Here is an 18,985-nt window from a genome sequence, read left to right as displayed (position 1 = left end):
AAGGGTTCATCACATAACGAACTCATCTCGTATGGGTTTTTTGTACATACCTGAGTCATCTCGAATTGGATTTGCATGCAATTCACCTTTTTCATACTTATTAAATTACTCGTTGAACCACTTGGAATACTAAAGGATACTTGGGAGTCCCGTACACACGGTACCATACAAACACAATATCCCAGATATGGTCTTACATGTAATCTCATATCGATGCCAATAGCCCAGCTATGGTCTTACATGAAATCTCATATAGATGCCATATCCCAAATATGGTCTTACAAAAAATCTCATACGATGTCTTATCCCAGATATGGTGTTACACATAGTCTTAGTAACTCTAATGTCATGACATTTGTATCCTATCTATTCCTAAGGTTCAACTGAGATTTCACGGTTGTCGTAACTTTTTTGAACACGCTCAATGGTCATTCATAATTCATACAATAATAAAGAATTTAAAACACAATTAAAATAATTTATTATTTACATAAGAACTTACTTTGGTACAAAATAGTAGAAATAGGACTTACTTCTTAAACACCTTGTTTTTCTCCCTATCTAGGTCTGAACCTCGTTTCTCTTATTCTATAATAGTAAATTTAACTCATTTATTATTGAAATTACTCAATTTAATTCAAAAATCACATTATGGAAAATTTATATTTTTGCCTTTAAACTTTGACATTTTTACACTTTGGTCCCTAGGCTCGTAAATTGAAATAGATTCAATTTCTTCAATTCCCAAGCCTAGTCGAACCTCTTTTATACTTATAACAGCCTACATTTTTTATTTAATCGTACTTTTAAACATATTTTATAACCTTTTTACAAATTGGTCCTTTTGATATTTTCATCAAAAATCACATAGCAAAAGTTGTTTATCATACACCAAACACACATTTTCTACCATTAGACATCAAAATACACACATATTTAACATGAGTCAAACTCTAAACCTTAATCATTTCTCAAATTAATGGTAGAAGTAGATAGATTGAGTGATAACGACTTTAAAAATGTAAAGAGCTTTAAAAATGGGGCAAGAACAGACTTACAATCGATCTTGAAAGTGGCTAAACCCTAGCTATGGCTTCTTTTCTAATTTTTGGCCAAGAATAAAGAAGGTGGACAAGATTTTTGCTTTTTAATTCTTTTAATTACTAAATGACCAAAATGCCCTTTTCTTAAAACACTAAAATTCTCTTACCTCATGTCTATTTTTGTCCAAATTAAATTAAAATGGTCTAATTACCATCTAAAGACCTTCAATTTAAAATTTCATAGCAATTTGACACCTCTAGCATGTAGAACTCAACTTTTGCATTTTTTACAATTTAGTCCTTTTTACTAAATTGAGTGCTCAAACGTCAAAATTTTCAAATGAATTTTCATAACATAATGTCATAAAATTGCATATCATGAAAATGTAATAAAAACAAGTTTTTCTATGTATGATTCGCGGTCCTGAAACCACTATTCTTACTAGGCCCAAAATCGAGCTGTTACAGTATTAGAGAGTGTCCACAGTGAGCTGATCAGATGCAAGCTTCAAGATCGAGTTTTTTACAGTCTCAAAGGGTAGTTCAACAACCACCTAAGGGCCAGGGATTGGCTAGGGTTGGTAATGATATGGGTCGTGGACAGAGAGCACCGAGCAGAGGTGCTAGTCAAACTAAGTCGAGATAGCCTATATTGGTTTATGTCACTCGACGCCGAGAGGATAGAGACGCTCCGGACGTTATCTCGGGTATGTTCTACACACTCCTATGTAGCTAATATTGTTTTTGAAAACCTAGGAATTTCGGTTAAGAAAACGTCTAGTGAGATAATTATACTGAGTCTATTGGGGCAGTCTATTCGGGTTAATAAACTTTATAGGAATGCTCCATTAGAAGTGTAAGGGGATGTATTTTTTGAAAATCTGATAGAGCTTCCGTTTGAGAAGTTCAACTTAATTCTAGGGATGGATTGGTTAGTTGAGCACCGAGTTGGTTTGGATTACGCAACTAAGAGGGTTGCTCTGAGGACTGTGAAAGATAAAGAAGTGGTTATGATTAGTAAGCGTCGAGATTATCTATCTAATGTGATCTCTACTCTTATGGCTGAGAAATTGGTTCAAAAAATGTGTGAGGCGTATATGGCTTTTGTCAGTGTTTCATTTCTTGGGGACTCTACTGTCGGGGATATCAAAAAAGTGAAGGATTTTCTAGATTTCTTTCCTGAGGAGTTACCGAGTTTATCTCAAAATCGGGAAGTTGGCATTGAGCTTTTATCGGGTACAACTCTGGTGTCCATCGCTCCTTACTGTATGGCACTGAAAGAGCTTACAGAGCTTAAGGCTCAACTTCAAGAGCTTCTGGATTGTGGTTTTATCTGCCCTTGTGTGTCTCCCTAGAGGGCACCGATTCTATTTGTAAAGAAGATGATGAGACCATGAGGATGTGTATTGAATATCGGCAGTTGAATAAGCTAACTGTGAAGAATAAGTATCCACTTCCAAGGATCGATGACTTGTTTGATCATTTCTGGGGGGTTTTTGTGTTTCCAAAAATTGATCTCTGTTTTGGGTAGCACCAACTTAGTGTTAAGGAAGTGGATGTTCATAAGACCGTGTTTAGGACTCGTTATGGGCACAACGTGTTCCTAGTTATGCACTTTGGTTAGACGAATGGTCCGGTTGCATTCATAGATATGATGAATTGAGTCATTCAGCCATATCTGGATCAATTCATCACGGTCTTCATCGATGATATTCTGGTTTACTCTAAAATCGACGATGAGCATGGTAAACATCCCAGAGTAATGCTTTAGATACTCCAAGAAGAACAACTCTATGTTAAGTTGAGCAAGTGTGAGTTCTAGTTGCATGAGGTAACTTTTCTAGGGTACGTAGTTTCTACTGAGGGGATCTGAGTCGATTTGAGAAAGATTGAGGTGGTGTTTATTAGAAATAGCCTAAGAACGTAAAATTCATAGTTTTCTGGGCCTTTCGGGTTATTATCGATAGTTTTTCGAGGGGTTCTCTGTGATTGCAGCTCCTTTGACTAAGCCTCTATGCAAAGGAGTTCCTTTTGTGTGGACTGATACTCAATAATCGAGTTTCTATAAGCTAAAGTTTGTTCTAACTCAGGCTCCTGTTCTGATACAGCCTGAATCCGGTAAAGAGTTTGTGGTCTATAGTGATGCATCACACATTGGTTTGGGTTGTGTTCTGATGCAAGATGATAAGGTTGTGGCTTACGCGTCCCATCAGCTTAAGACACACGAGGGGAATTATTCGACGCATGATCTCGAGTTAACTGCTGTGGTGTTTGCATTAAAAATCTGGAGGCACCATCTGTATGGTGAGAGGTGTATCATCTACACTAATCATAAAAGCCTCAAGTTCCTCCTTACTCAGAAGGAGTTGAATCTTATACAGCGACGATGAATTGAGCTGCTCAAATATTATGACTGCACAATAGAGTATCATCCTGGTAAGGCCAATGTGGTGACCGATGCTCTCAGTCATTGAGCGATGACTGATTTGAGGGAAATTTTCACTCGTCTTAGTCTATTTGATGTGGAGGTCTGTTATCCGAGTTGAAAGTTAAGCCAACTTGGATTGATCAAATTCGGGATAAGCAGTTAAGGGATGAGTGTAATAGCCTGTTTTTAGTCAAATCAAAACAGTGGTTTTGGGACCACAAATTTGAGGTCAAATAATTATTTTATTACTATTTTAATGTCTATAGCATGATAGTAAGATTGTGTGAACATTTCGTTAAGAAATTTTATTGTTTGAATGCTCAATTTGATAAAAAGGACTAAATCGCGTAAAGTGTAAAACTTGTGATCTATTAGCTAAAGGTGTCTAATAGATATTCCTTAAGTGGTAATTAGACTATTAGTATGTTAGTGGACATTTATGAGATTGGTATTCTTGAAATTTGTTTTAAATTAAAATGTTGATTAAGTAAATTAACAAATAAGTGATAAATAAATAAAACAAAACAATTTTATTATCTCTTATCATCTTCTCCAATCAAATATAGGGTGTAAAGAAGCCATTTTTAAGCTTCAATATTTGGCCAAGGCATTTTTGTCCAATTAGGTATGATTTTTGTCCCGTTTTTAATGATTTCTATGTTTTTGATATCATTGCATCTTAATCTAGCTAGCCTAAGGACTGATTTGCAAAATTGTTAAAGGTTTAGGTTTTTTCATTGATGAATGTATATGTATTTTGATGTTTGATGATAGAAAATAAATGGTTGTTGTTAGATAAACAACATTTGTTAAGAGATTTTTGATAAATTTGTCAATTAGGGATTTATTTGTGAAATGTGAAAATTTTGTGGTAAAAATGTGAAATAAATGAAAAATATGGCTGCTATGGTAATAAAGAAAATTTGGCTAGCATGGGTAAGGATTTAATTGCATGAAAATTGTGTTTTTATGAGCTAAGGACTAAATTGTAAAGATGTTAAACTACTAGGGGTAAAAGTGTAATTTTGTCATAATGTATTTTTGGGCTAAATTGAATAGAATGATAATTGAATAAGTTAAATTTGATATTATATAGATCAAGAAAAATGAATTTCAGATCTAGATCGGGGAAAAACCAAAGTATTGGACTAATCTATCCATTTTATTGTTTTTGCGATCGAGGTAAGTTCGTATGTTTCTAAGCATTGATATAATTGTATTTTAAATGCTTTATTATTGAATTAATTTTCATACGACCTAACGGATACGTTCGACGAAGATTCAGCAATGTGAAATCCCAGTTCAACCTTAGGAATAAATTAGAATACGGATGACATGTCATTAAGGGTTATGTGTTTGGGTGTTGGTCCGTACGTCCTACCGGTGGCTGAGTTATCTAGCATGTGTTGCGGATTCTTGTCAGCTTGTGTGAGCAGCACTGTGTAGCTACGTCATGACCATTAGCTTGTTTAAGCAGACCCGTTGATAGCTCGAGAGTGAGCATTGTATGAGATATGAGATTGAGATAACTTCAGCTATGTATTTGGCACTTAGGGTGCAAGATTCTCAGGTATCCTATATTATTCCGAATGGTTCAATGGATATATCAAGGATATGGATGAGTATGAGATTGATACGAGTTAGTACAGGTATGTGCATGAACCATACAAGCATTGAATCAAAGAAACTTATGAATTCCATATCTGACCTTATGAGTGAATACGTGATAGATTTGTGGATCAATATGAGTTATGTTATGTTAATTGCTTAAATTGTGTATATATGGTAAGTTTTACTTTAAGCATACACGCTTACTAAGCTTTATAGCTTACTCTATTTTTTTTTTTCGTTTTTTATAATGAAAATCGAAGCTTGCTCGGATTTGGAAGTCATCAGAGATCTTATCACACTATCAAGCTATCATTTTGGTACTTTTGAACTTATGTATTTGGGTATATGGCATGTATAGGACTTATGGTCATTTTGGTATATATGTTAGTAATGGATTTAGCCATTTGATTTGGCTTGTAAATGATGAATGTTTGGTTATGTGTATAGCCATGTGATTGGCTTATTTTGGTATATTTTGTGATGTCTATATATGTGCAAATGGCCTTTTGTTATGTGTGTAACAATTCGATTTTGACCTTAGTTGGAATAGTGGTTTCGGGACCACAAATTTGAGTTAGAAAAAAATATTTTATATTGTTTTTCGTGCCTATTATAAGTGAATTGACATGTGTGAAAATCTCGTGTGAAAATTTAACTGTTTGTATGCTTAATTTGCAAAAAGGACCTAATCGCATAAAATGTAAAAGCTGAGTGCTAGATGTTAAAATGCCTATTTGAGTTGGCTTTCTAAAGTAAGGGTCCTTATGTTGTTATTTGTCCATTGGGAATGTTAATGGACTAAAACAACCATTCATTAAAAGGTTTTATAATTGTTTATAAAAGGGCAAAATGGGAAAATGTTTATTAAGTAATTAAAATAAAACAAAAGCATGAAATTAACCATTTGTTCATGCTATTCCATCAAAAATACAAAGAAAAAGAAAAGAGAAAGCTCACTTAGGGTTTGGCACTTTGAATTGGTGAATTGGTGAATTAGGTATGTGTTTTGCTCGGTTTTTGATAATTTCTATGTTTTTGTAATCGTTGCTTCGTATACTATCGAACCCATGCTTCAATTTACGATTTTGGTGATGATTTTGAAATGTGCCATTGATGAAAATGTGAGCTTTGTGATATTAGTTAATAAATTATAGAAGCTTAATGTTGGGTTTAAATGTTTTGTTTTTGGATTTTTGATTAAATTGAGTAATTTGGGCTAAATTGTGAAAATATTATTTTGAGGGACTAAAATGTAAAATAAATGAAATGTGTGGACTAGTATGAGTACAAGGAGAATTCGGGTAAGCTTGTGTATATGCAAATTATGTGTATTTTGTGATTTTGTGAAATAGGGACTAAAGTGTCGAATGTGAAAATGTGACGGCTAGTTTGCAAAATGTCCTAATTGTGCACATATGGATTGTTTTGAATTATTTGGTGAATAAAAGGGTTAAGTTTGAATACATTTAGATCAAGAAAAGAGGAATTCATACTTAGACCGAGGGATATCAAAGATTGTAGAATAAACAGTCCGAGTCGACAAATTTCGAGTACGACGTAAGTTCGTACTTAAAATGTAATGCTAAGTAAGTTTTGATGCCTTTATTCTACATGGGTTGTATATAATTGAATTGGATAATATGGTGATAAATCGGAAGCTTTGGCACTAAGTGTGCGATTTAACTAGCTTCGGCTACTTAAGGCACTAAGTGTGCAATACCGACTTAGTCTCGTTTATTTGAGATGGCACTAAGTGTGTGGAAATATTTAGCTTCAACTAACCTTATAGCACTAAGTGTGCTGATGTGCAAAACACGAATAACTTATGGAAAGTCTTATAACATTCAACATGAGATAAGTACAAAAGTGAATAAGTACAGGAAGCTTCAGGTATGTATAATGCCTAAGTGGTGGATGATGTTATGTATATGAATCTCTTTGAGTTGATATAGTTATGTGGATTGAAATTGTGCAAATCCTCATAGGTTATCATTTTATGTTTATATACTATGAATGTGTTGAGTACGAGCTTACTAAGCTTTTGAAAGCTTACTCTGTGTGATTACTATCTGTTTTATAGTTATCGTAGCTACTGAAGGCTCGGGATAGTCGAGGATCGTCACCACACTATCGATCTCATTTTGGTACTTTTGAAAATGTAAATATTTGAAGTATGGCATGTATAGGCTAGTAGTTGTGAAGTATGTTTTGTGATATATATATATATATATATATATATATATTTAGCCATGTGATTTGGCTAATTTGTGTTTAAACTTATGGTTGAGAAAGGTTTATGATATGTGATGTTAATTTGCAACTATGGCATGAATGATGTATGTTTTAGCATAAAGAATGGTTGATTGGGTTGTACATGTATGTTTGTTTCCTTGTTGTAGGTTGACCTATAATGGGTGGCAAGTTGGCTTAAACCAAGCCTGCATTGTGCCACACGGTCAGGGGACACGGGCGTGCCTTGTGGCCGTGTAAGAAAAGTAGTATTCTCTTAAAAATTACACAGCCTTGACACAAGGGCGTGTCATATGGCCATGGGCTAAAGTCAGTAGCTAGCTTAGTATCACACGACCATAGCATGCGTGAAAGTCAGTATGGTCACCCTGTTTTGGCACGGCTGGTTCACATGGGTGTGTCTGATACTCATGTAAGGCACACGACCTGGTCACACGAGCGTGTGACCTTAACAGAATAGAAAAATTTCCTAAGTGTTGAAAGTTGTGAACTTGTTCGGTTTAGTCCTAATCTCTTCCTAATGCATGTTTAAGGTCTCATTGACCTAAGAAAGGGACTCATGTTGATGTTTGACTATGATGCTATGATGTTTATGAAATGAATGCGAAGTGTTTAGATATGTTTGGTAATACCGCTTAACCCTAGTCTGGTGATGGATACGGGTTAAGGGTGTTACAATATGGTTGATAACGGCTATGTAATGCTTGTTATGGATTGATATTTTGGGTATCAAATAGTGCATAATTGAAAGTGACTATTTACGTGATTTATGAATGTGAAGTTGGTATGAAATTGTATGACTAATTGTGATACTTATGTATCTTGTGGTTGATGGTATGGAATTAGCATGAACTAGGCTTGGTTGAGTTTGGTTTGAATGCCTATTTATGCCATGTCATATACCATTTGATTTGTATAGGTGGATGCAAAATTTGGGTGAGCGAGATGGCTTGGTAAATAGCCTATTTTTGTCCATACGGGCAGAGACACGAGTGTGTGTCTCAGCTGTGTGTAACATATGGTTAGGTGACACAACCATGTGTCCCCTGGTGTTTAATTAGAAACCAAGTCAGTATGCTCCACACGACTCAGCACACGGGCGTGTGACTTAGCCATGTGCCATAAGTCAGTATACCCTACAATTTTGGCACGGCTTAACACACGGGCTAGTCACACAGGCATGTGGTTGCCCTTGTGACCCAAGTTAAGGAGTTACACGGGGTCGAACACAGGCTGGGACACGGCCATGTGATCCCATTTTGACTGTCCACACAGCCTGTGACACGAGTGTGTCCCCTGTATTTTGAAATTTTTTCTAAGTTATTGATTTAGTCCCGAATCTCTTCTAATGCATGTTTTGGGCCTCGTAGCTCGTATTAGGGATAATGTGATTTATTGTGAATGACTTTTATTTGGGATTGATAAATGTATGATAAATGTATGTCCGTTTACGTAATAAGTTTGGTAATACTTCGTAACCCTATTCCAGCCTTGGATACAGGTTAGGGGGGTTACAATGAGTCTCTGGGTTTGCGATTTTGTCATATTGAAAGTGGTTGTATTTTTGACTGAATAAGGATGGAGTTCTGTGTTTTCGAGGTCGGATTTGTATGCCGAATGATTTTAATCTGAGACAGTCAATTCTAAGGGAGGCACATAGTAGCCCTTATGCTATGCATCTTGTTGGTAATAAGATGCATTAGGATCTTCGTGAGCTATACTAGTGGCTGGGGTTGACGTGTGAGGTTACAAATTTTGTTGCTCGTTGTCTGACGTGTCAACAAGTTAAGGCTGAGCATCAGTTGTCTTCAGGTTTGCTACAACCGTTAAGATTCCCTTGTGGAAATAGGAGCAAGTGATGATGGACTTCGTTAGTGGGCTGCCCTTGACACCCACTAAAAAGGATTCTGTTTGGGTCATCATGGATCGATTGACCAAGTCCACTCATTTTATTCTTGTTCGAACGGACTACTTTTTGCAGAAGCTAGCAAAGCTCTATATCTTCGAGATTGTAAGACTGCATGGGGTTCCTGTTTCGATAATTTATGATAAAGATCCTCGCTTCACTTCTCGATTCTAAAAGAAATTGCACGAGGCTCTGGGTTCAAGATTGGACTTCAGTACTACGTTCTATCCTCAGGCCAATGGTTAGTCCGAGAGGGTGATTTAGATACTGCATATCAGAGTTGTGTGATAGATTTCTGAGGTAGTTGGGAGGATTTTCTGCCATTAGCTGAGTTCGCCTACAATAACAGTTTCCAATCTAGCATGTAGATGGCACCTTACAAGGCTTTGTATAGTCGTATGTGTCGTACTCTGCTATGTTGGACTAAGTTGTGTGAGCGACAGATTTTGGGTCTTGAGTTGGTTTCTGTTACCAAAGATAAGGTTAGACTAATTCGGGATCATCTGAAGGCAGCTTCTGATAGACAGAAGTCTTATGCAGATCTAAAGAGGAGAGATATTGAGTACTTTATGGGTGACTTCGTTTTTCTTAAGGTTTCTCTGTGGAAGAAAGTTTTGAGATTCAATCGTAAGAGCAAGTTGAGCCCTAGGTTCATTGGACCGTATCAGATTCTAAAGCGTGTGGGACCGATCGCTTATCAGTCAGAGCTACCTCCAGAGTTGGACCGTATCTACGATGTGTTTTATGTCTCGATGTTGAGGCGTTACCAGTCTGATCTAGCTCACGTTGTCTCTGTTGAGGAGATCAAGGTTAGACTGGATTTGACTTTTGAGGAGGAGCCGGTTCAAATCTTGGATGAGATGTTAATGCTCTGAAGAGGAAGCCCATTCCATTAGTAAAGGTTCTATGGTGGAATCATGGCACTAAGGAAGCCACGTTGGAACCTGAGGACTCGATGCGTCAATAATATCCTCATCTGTTAAAATTAGGTAAATTTTGAGGCTAAAATTTCTTTTAGAGGGTAGAGCTGTAACGCCCTGAATAATTTAAGTATGTTTTTGTGAAATCTGACACAAGTGTGCATCTGCTTTAGTGGCTAAGTGTTCTGGGTGTATGTATGAGGTCTTGGGTTTAAGTCTCACCTTTGCCAATTTTTTTCCTAATCCTAGCCTTACCCTAGTTGAATGGGCTTATATAAGGTTGTCTACTATTTTATATCAGAATGAGCCTGCTGGCTCAAGTGGTAAGGGAGTTAGTGTGTTGAGGGTTATGTGTTCGAATCCCTGCGCAAGCGTAGATGTTAATTTTTGCTCGGTTGTCTGATAGAGTTTCGATAGAGTTAAAATTCTGAGAAAGTTATGAGTAGTGGGTTAGTGGGAGAAAAATAAGGGATATGTGAATATCTTTTATTATTATTTTTCTTTTGTTCAAAATTTTCTCTCTTTGCCAAAAAAAGTTTGATGTTAATTCTTCTCCATTTCCTCTGTTTTCATTCTTTTCTCTTTTTTGCTATTTTCTCCTACCCTATTAAATTGCCGTCGAGTTCTTGTGTTTTGGGAATTCTGTTTTTCTTCTTTCATTCGGTAAGTGAAGTTTTGGGTATTTTGTAATTTCTGATTTCTAAAACGCTGGTTGGTGCTATATCTGTTGTTTTGGCGGAATGGTGAATAGTTAAGAGATTGATTCTAGCAAATTTGTGGTGTAGGTGAAGGTGATGAGTAGTGAAAGTTTACTCCGACAATCTAAATTTTCCTGAGGTTTGTTTGTGTCATCGGTAAGTCTTGAACGTTATTTCGGGTTATGTGCCAATTTTTAATTTGACTACTAAATAGGCATTTGGAAGCTTTTTCTGAGGTTTCAAAGGCCTTGGGAGTGTTTTTGCATCAAAATCATACCAGGTGTGTACCCAAAACACGAAAAACTAAACCTCGGCGAAAGCCAAAAGTGTATTCTATCGACGCCACACGGGCGTGTGCCTGGCCATGTAGGGGTGGCCGTGTGCGAGACACGGCTTTGTGTTTAACAAGGGCATGGTCGTGCACAAGACACGACTGTGTAGTGGTGTAGGTGTGGCCGTGTGGGTCACACGGACTAGGCCAAGCTGGGCGTGTGGGCTACACGGGCAAAGCCAATCTGGGCGTGTAGGCCCATAATTCTGAAATTTTCCCTAGGATTGTACGGGTCGTTCCGATTAACTAGAGTCCTTCCGTAAGGTCAATAAAGGCCTAAAACTATATGATTGTTAGTTTGAAATTTTGCTTTGAGTATGACACTATTTTCCTTGTCGGATTATTCTGATGTATATATATTTGATATCTGTATATGAGCATGTAAGCATGATAATTCTGAATATAGATATATATCTGATTAAGGTGGGCTTTGTATATGTGGAGGAATTTTTTTGTATTGCGATCATCGCCTATATTCTGGCAGCTTGGCTGTACATTATTTGATATGTGTCGTAATGGCACGATACGATGTGTAGGGATGGGTGGGTGTTTTAACCCCACATGGTGTGATGGGATGGTCGGAATTGGTGTGTAGAGGATGGGGGTAGGATTCTACATATTTGTTTCTGTTATCTGAATTTGTAAAGGACTTAAGTCTGAATCTGAATCTGACTATGTATTTGATTTCTGTATGTATAGCATGTCTATTTCTGTTGGGTTACACACTAAGTTTATGTAAACTCAATTCTGTTTGTTTGTTCTGTTCAGATGATCTATAGACTTAGGCGGATCAGTGCAGCATAGTCTTACGGTGACCACTAGAGTACGAACTGACTTTAAAGAAAGGTTTTATTTATTTAAGGATTATTTCTGGGAGTTTTGTATTAATTGGACTCTCCGGACTGTTGGTTTTTTTTTTGGGGATTTGGATTTTTCATTTAATACTTTAATTGCGACGGTTATTTAAAAACATGGTTTTTACTAAAACAAAAGTTTTTCAAACTTACGAATGGGATTTTAAGAAAATAACGTTTACTATAACTTCCGTTGTAAATTACGTTTTGGCAAATAAATCAATTAATTAACGTTTCAACAATGGATATAAACGAATATGAGTTATTAAGCTGAAATAATTTAACGTAATGACTCCATTTTCAAAACCCATTCTTTGTGACATCTCTGGATTCAGCCAAAACGTCTGGGCTGGGCTTGGAGTGTTACAACAGTACCCCACCACCCATCCATACCCACCTTAAATCAATTGTGTCATACGAAAAAAGTTAAATTATTCTATTTGCTCCTATACTTTTCAAATTGGTCAATTTTAGTTTTTACGTTTTGAATTTTAAAATTTTAGTCTTGACACAAATAATAACAATTAAATTCGTTTGATTAAATTCAATTATTCATCTTGTACTATGCGTACAGTTTTAGATTTGGTCTATATTCTCCAATTGCATTATTTTAAGTCTTTATACTTTTCAAATTTTGAAATTTTAATCTTGGTGCATGTGGCCGTGGTTTATCCATTAATTGGGTTTTTAGTGAGTAATATGTGGAACTATTAAGCTTACATAGAATTACATAAATGAAATAAGTTTGACACATTAGATTTAGAAAATAGAGAACTTAACATAATGAATTTAACAATTATCATTTGGTGAGGATGGAAATTTAGAAAGTACAATAACTAAAAACAATCAAATTAAAGTATAGAGATTAAATCCATAACTTTTTCAAAGTACGTAGACTGATTGCAAAATTTAACCTATGATAAAAGACTAGAATTTTGACATCGACTACTTAAAATTTCACTTTGTGCCATATTATGCACAATTATTTCTATAAAAAATTAGGGTAAACCATGCAAATCAATTTATTATTCTTTTAAAAATTATTTAGTAAAATATTGTAAGTTTAAGATTATTTGGAAAAATATTATAGTTTTTCTCTAATATAATTCTTTTACAAGAATTGACTTATCGGCAGTTTCATAAAAAATATTTTTATAATAGGACGACACATATTGATACCTGATAAAATTACTGTATCAAGCGGGAGTACCTGATGATTCACATTTTGCTTTTTATATTTAGTTCACATATAGAAACATAAAGTCAATTGATACTTTATTTTTACTGAAAATTTAATATGGAAATTAAATATTTATTATTAATTTTAAAAATAAAAATATATTAAACTTTTCAACTTCAAGTAAAAGTAAAAGAGAAATGGCAATGGAGCCTTTCAACAAAGAGAATCTATAAGTAGAATGACAATGAAAGTTTTAATTCCATAAGTGAGGTATTGCCATATATCTTAATAATTTATTTTAATATTTTTAAATATAACTTAAAGGTTCGCTTATAAGATTCAATATTTCTACCGTGGATAAACCAAATAGTTATTCTTTCTTTATTACCAAATAAATCAATGTTCCTAACTGTTGAAGTTCAAACACAAAACTTCATATGTTTTGTTTCAATTTAATGTCTTTCCACTATCTGATTATCAAAATCTTTAACTCTTTATAGAAAGAATAAATCCATTGTGTCATGTGAAAAAGTCTAGAATTTTGACACAAACTACTTATTATAAAAATTATTAGGGTATACTATACAAATCAATTTATTATAAAAATGTTGTACTTTGGAAAGTTGTTTATAAAAATATGGTAAGTTTAAGATTATTTAGAAAATTGTTGTTTTCTCTAATATATATTTTTAAAATTGCTTTTACAAAACTTTTAAAATAAATAAATAATATTTTTATAACAAGATGACACATGTAAATAATGAGAGAAATTGGGGAATCAGGTGGTAGTTCCTCATGATTCATATTTTGTTTTTCCTTTTAATTCACATATACAAACATAAAGTCAATTGATAATTTATTTCTATTGAAAAATTAATTTGGAAGTTAAATAGTTGGCTATTTATTATAAAAATAAAATATATAAAATTTACACCTTCAAGTAAAAAAAAAAAAAAAGGAAATATAGACTTTCAACATAGAGAAATTATAGTTTCCTATCCTTTTTTATAGGTAATAATTTAGTGTAGGGACAATAAAATTTTTAATTTCATTAGCTAGAGCTTACCACATATCTTATTTAGCTTTTTAATATTCTAAATACAATTTAAAATACATGAAAAAATTCTAAATACAATTTAAAAATGCATGATAAAATTTAACTCCGCTTATATACTTCAAAATGTTAACCGACCACACATATATATATATATATATATTCTTGGTATAATAAAATTTAAACCCTTTAAATTAAGTTCTAAAATTAAGTTCTAATTATAAATTCTTAACCAAATTACAAGATGGGTTTATAGAAGTTTCATGATAAAATAATAATATTTTATACACAATAGATGAAATCGTCAGATCAGTTTTTTTATTAAAATTGTTTCAGCAATAATTTCATTATAAAAGAATAATATTTTTATATTAAGACGATACAATGGGTGCAATCGTTGTACCAGGCGGCAGTTTCTCATATAAAAAAAAATATTTTCAAAGCCGAACATTACACCCTTGACATGTTTTAACATTTCTTAAAAAAAAATTTTGAGGCGTTACACCCTTAAAGTGAAACGTTCCTCTCTTCTTTGTCCCTTAGTTGTATTTGCACGAAAAAAAGTTTTACCACCTATTCTCATTATCACATATGTTCTATTTAATTAAATTTTCATTTTATAATTTTAATTACTAATGTTTTATAATATAGCATACATACTTACTTCAATAACATGCCATATATATATATATATATATATATATATATATATATAGGTAGAAGTACTATTTAACCCTTTAAATTAAGTTCTAATTATAAATCTTTAAGCAAGTTACAAGATGATACAATGGGTATACAACGGTTTCATGATAATAATAATAATATTTTATAATAAGATGGCACAATGGGTGAAATCGTTGTATCAATTTTTTTTAATTAAAATTGCCACGGCAACAATTTCATGATAATAATAATAATTTTATAACAAGACGACAAAATGCGTGGAATCGTCATATCAGGTGGCAATTTCTCATATAAAAAATATTTTTAAAAAGCCGAACATTACACCCTTGACATGTTTTAACACCTCCAAAAACGATTTTTTGGGGGGCATTACACCCTTAAAGCCGAATGTTCCTCACTTCCTTATTGCTTGGTTCGGTTTGCACGAAGAAAAGATGGAAATGTCTTTGCTTTTGCCACCTATTCCCATTATCACATATGTTATATTTAATTAAATTTTCATTTTATAATTTTAATTACGGGTGTTTTATAATATAACATACATACTTACTTCAATAGCCCGCCACATATATATTCTAGGTATAATTATAATTTAACCCTTTAAATTAAGTTTTAATTATACATCCTTAAGCAAATTACAAGATGATACAATGAGTTTATAGTAATTTCATAATAAAATAATAATAATTTATAACAAGATAACACAAAAGGTGAAATCGTCAGTAATATATATATATATATATATATATATATATTTTGTTAAATTGCCTCTGCAACGATTTCATGATAAAAATAATACTATTTTTATAATAAAACGTCACAATGGGTGAAACCGTCGAATCAGGCGACAGTTTCTCATATAAAAAAATATTTTCAAAGTTTGAACGTTACACCTTTGACTTATTTTAACATTTCCAAAACAAAAAAAAAAAAAAATGGGCGTTACACCCTTAAAGCCAAACTTTTCTCTCTTCTTTCCTCCTTGGTTCGGTTTGCACCAAGGAAAGATGGAAATGTTTTTGTTTTTGCCACCTATTCCCATTATCACTTATGTTCTATTTAATTAAAATTTCATTTTATAATTTTAATTCCTAATGTTTTATAATATAGCATACATACTAACTTCAATAACCAGCCATATATATTCTAGGTAGAATGACTATTTAACCTCTTTTAACTTAAGTTCTATTTACAAATCCTTCAACAAATTATAAGATGACATAATGGGTTTACAGTAGTTCCATGATAAAAATAATAATATTTTATAACAAGATGACACAATAGGTGAACCCCTCGTATCATTTTTTTTGTTAAAATTGTCACCGCAACAATTTCATGATACAAAGAATAATATTTTTATAATAAGATGAAAGGATGGGTGTAACCATCGTATAAGGCGGCATTTTCTCATATAAGAAAATATTTTCATATCCGAACGTTACACCCTTGCATGTTTTAACAATTCCAAGAACAAAATTTTTTGGGGCATTACACCCTTAAAGCCGAACGTTCCTCATTTCTTTCTCCCTTGGTTCGATTTGCATGAAGAAAAGATGGAAATGTTTTTGTTTTTGCCACCTATTTCCATTATCACTTATGTTCTATTTAATTAAATTTTAATTTTATAATTTTAATTACTAATGTTTTATAATATATCATACTTACTTTAATAACCAGCCATATATATTATTGGTATAATTATTGTTTAACCCTTTAAATTAGATATAAATCCTTAAGTAAATTACAAAATGACACAATGGGTTTACAGCAGTTTCATGATAAAATAATAATATTTTATAACAAGATAACACAATGGGTGAAATTGTCATATCAATTTTTTTTGTTAAAATTGCCTCCGCAACAATTTCATGTTAAAAATGATAATATTTTTATAACAAGACGACACAATGAGGCAGTTTCTCATATAAAAAAAATATTGTAAAAGTCGAACGTTACACACTTGACATGTTTTAACATTTCAAAAAATAAAAATTTTTCTGGCATTACACTCTTAAAACAGAAGTTACTCTCTTATTTCTCACTTGATTTGGTTTGCACAAAGAAAAGATGGAAATATTTTTTTCCCACCTATTCCCATTATCACTTATGTTCTATTTAATAAAATTTCATTTTATAATTTTAATTACAAATGTTTTATAATATAGCATACAAACTTACTTCAATAACAGACCATATATATATTCTAGGTATAATTACTATTTAACCCCTTTAAATTAAGTTCTAATTAAAAATTCTTAAGCAAATTACAAGATGACACAATGGTTGAAACCGCCGTATTAGTTTTTTTTTTGCTAAAATTTGCTCCGCTACAATTTCATAATAAAAAGAACAATATTTTTATAATAAGACGACACAATGAGTGTACCCGTCATATCAGGCCGTAGTTTCTCATACAAAAGGGTATTTTCAAAGCCGATCGTTATACTCTTCACATGTTTTAGCAATGCCAAAAACAAAAATTTTTGGAGGGTTACACCCTTAAAGTCAAACGTTTCTTTCTTCTTTCTCCTTTGGTTTGGTTTGCACGAAGAAAAGATGAAAATATTTTAATTTTTTTTCACCTATTCCCATTATCACTTGTGTTCTATTTAATTAAAATTTCACTTTATAATTTTCATTACTAATGTCATATACGTACTTCAATAACCCGCCATATATATATTCTAGGTATAATTACTATTTAATCCCTTCAAAGTAAGTTTTAATTATAAATCCTTAAGAAAATTATAAGATGACACAATGGGTGAAACTGTCGTATCAATTTTTTTGTTAAAATTGTCTCCGCAACAATTTCATGATAAAAATAATAATATTTTTATACTAAGACGACACAATGGGTGAAACCATGACAGTTTGCCATATAAAAAAATATTTTCAAAGCCGAACATTACACCTTTGACATGTTTTAACATTTCCAAAAGCAAAAATTTTGAGGACGTTACACCCTTAAAGCCGAACATTCCTCTCTTCTTTCCCCCTTGCTTCGGTTTGCACGAAGAAAAGGTGAAAATGTTTCTGTTTTTGTTCTATTTAAATAAATTTTCATTTTATAATTTTAATTACTAATGTTTTATAATATAACATACATAGTTACTTCAATAACATACCATATACATATTCTAGGTATAATTACTATTTAATCCCTATAAATTAAGTTCTAATCGTAAATCCTTAAGAAAATTACAAGATAACTGTTGAAATATTTTTTGAAATCGACTTATATTTTGAAAACGAAAATGGGAGTCGCCACTAATCCTTTTTATGAGGTGTGATTGGATCACCTCGTAATTTGATCATTTTAATAAAAGGTTTGATTTACTAAAACCATGATTTTTGGTCTACAAAATCCAAGAAATAGGTTCGGGAGTCAGTTACGCATGAAGAAGGATTAGCACCCTCATGACGCCCAAAATTGGTACCTAGTTGATTACTTGATGTCCACTTACTTTTATTTGCTCAAAATTGTCCCTTTACTTTATGTTTTGCTCAATTTATTCTCTCCATTAATTTTTTTAGATAACTCTACTAAAAATTAGGTACAATCATAAATTTAACCCTTAACCTTTACAACTTCTGCCAATTAGCCCTTATTCTAAAAAAATTTAGTAATTTAAAAAATTCTATATATGTTCCTCCTCCTTGATTATGGTTTCCGGGATTTGTTTTGTTCAATTCTCTTGTTAGTGGCGTGAGTGTTGGCAGTGTCTCAAAAATTCAATAGCATTTTGAAGTGTAATGAAGATCATTTCTTGGAATGCAAGAGTTGAAACTCTGAGGAGATTTCATAGTAACAAGCTCAAAGGATTTGGTGCCATGACAACTTTCAGTTCTGTTTTCTTGCAACTTTTTTGTTATTTGGCTGATGGTTTATTGTGTGATGGTGGCTGTCATTCTTCCCTGAGTGGTGTTTTATGTTATTTTTATTATGCTTCTGGGTATTGGTCATCTTGGTGGAGTGAGAATTATGTTTTGTGGGTCAAACCGAGTGTGGCTGTGTTTAGGGTG

The 18,985-nt window shown here is 33.0% G+C and overlaps 1 protein-coding gene across 1 annotated transcript; it reads left to right on the top strand.

The window, feature by feature from the left end:
* The first annotated feature begins 1,966 nt into the window (after positions 1-1,966).
* Positions 1,967-2,398, top strand: LOC108475230 (uncharacterized). Its single transcript, XM_017777213.1, has one exon. The coding sequence runs from the start codon at positions 1,967-1,969 to the stop codon at positions 2,396-2,398; it is 432 nt and encodes a 143-aa protein (XP_017632702.1).
* The last annotated feature ends 16,587 nt before the right edge of the window (positions 2,399-18,985 follow it).

Source organism: Gossypium arboreum, chromosome 7, assembly GCF_025698485.1.
Source record: "Gossypium arboreum isolate Shixiya-1 chromosome 7, ASM2569848v2, whole genome shotgun sequence".
In the NCBI taxonomy this organism is placed as follows: domain Eukaryota; kingdom Viridiplantae; phylum Streptophyta; class Magnoliopsida; order Malvales; family Malvaceae; genus Gossypium; species Gossypium arboreum.
This window is presented reverse-complemented; position numbering and strand designations above follow the sequence as displayed.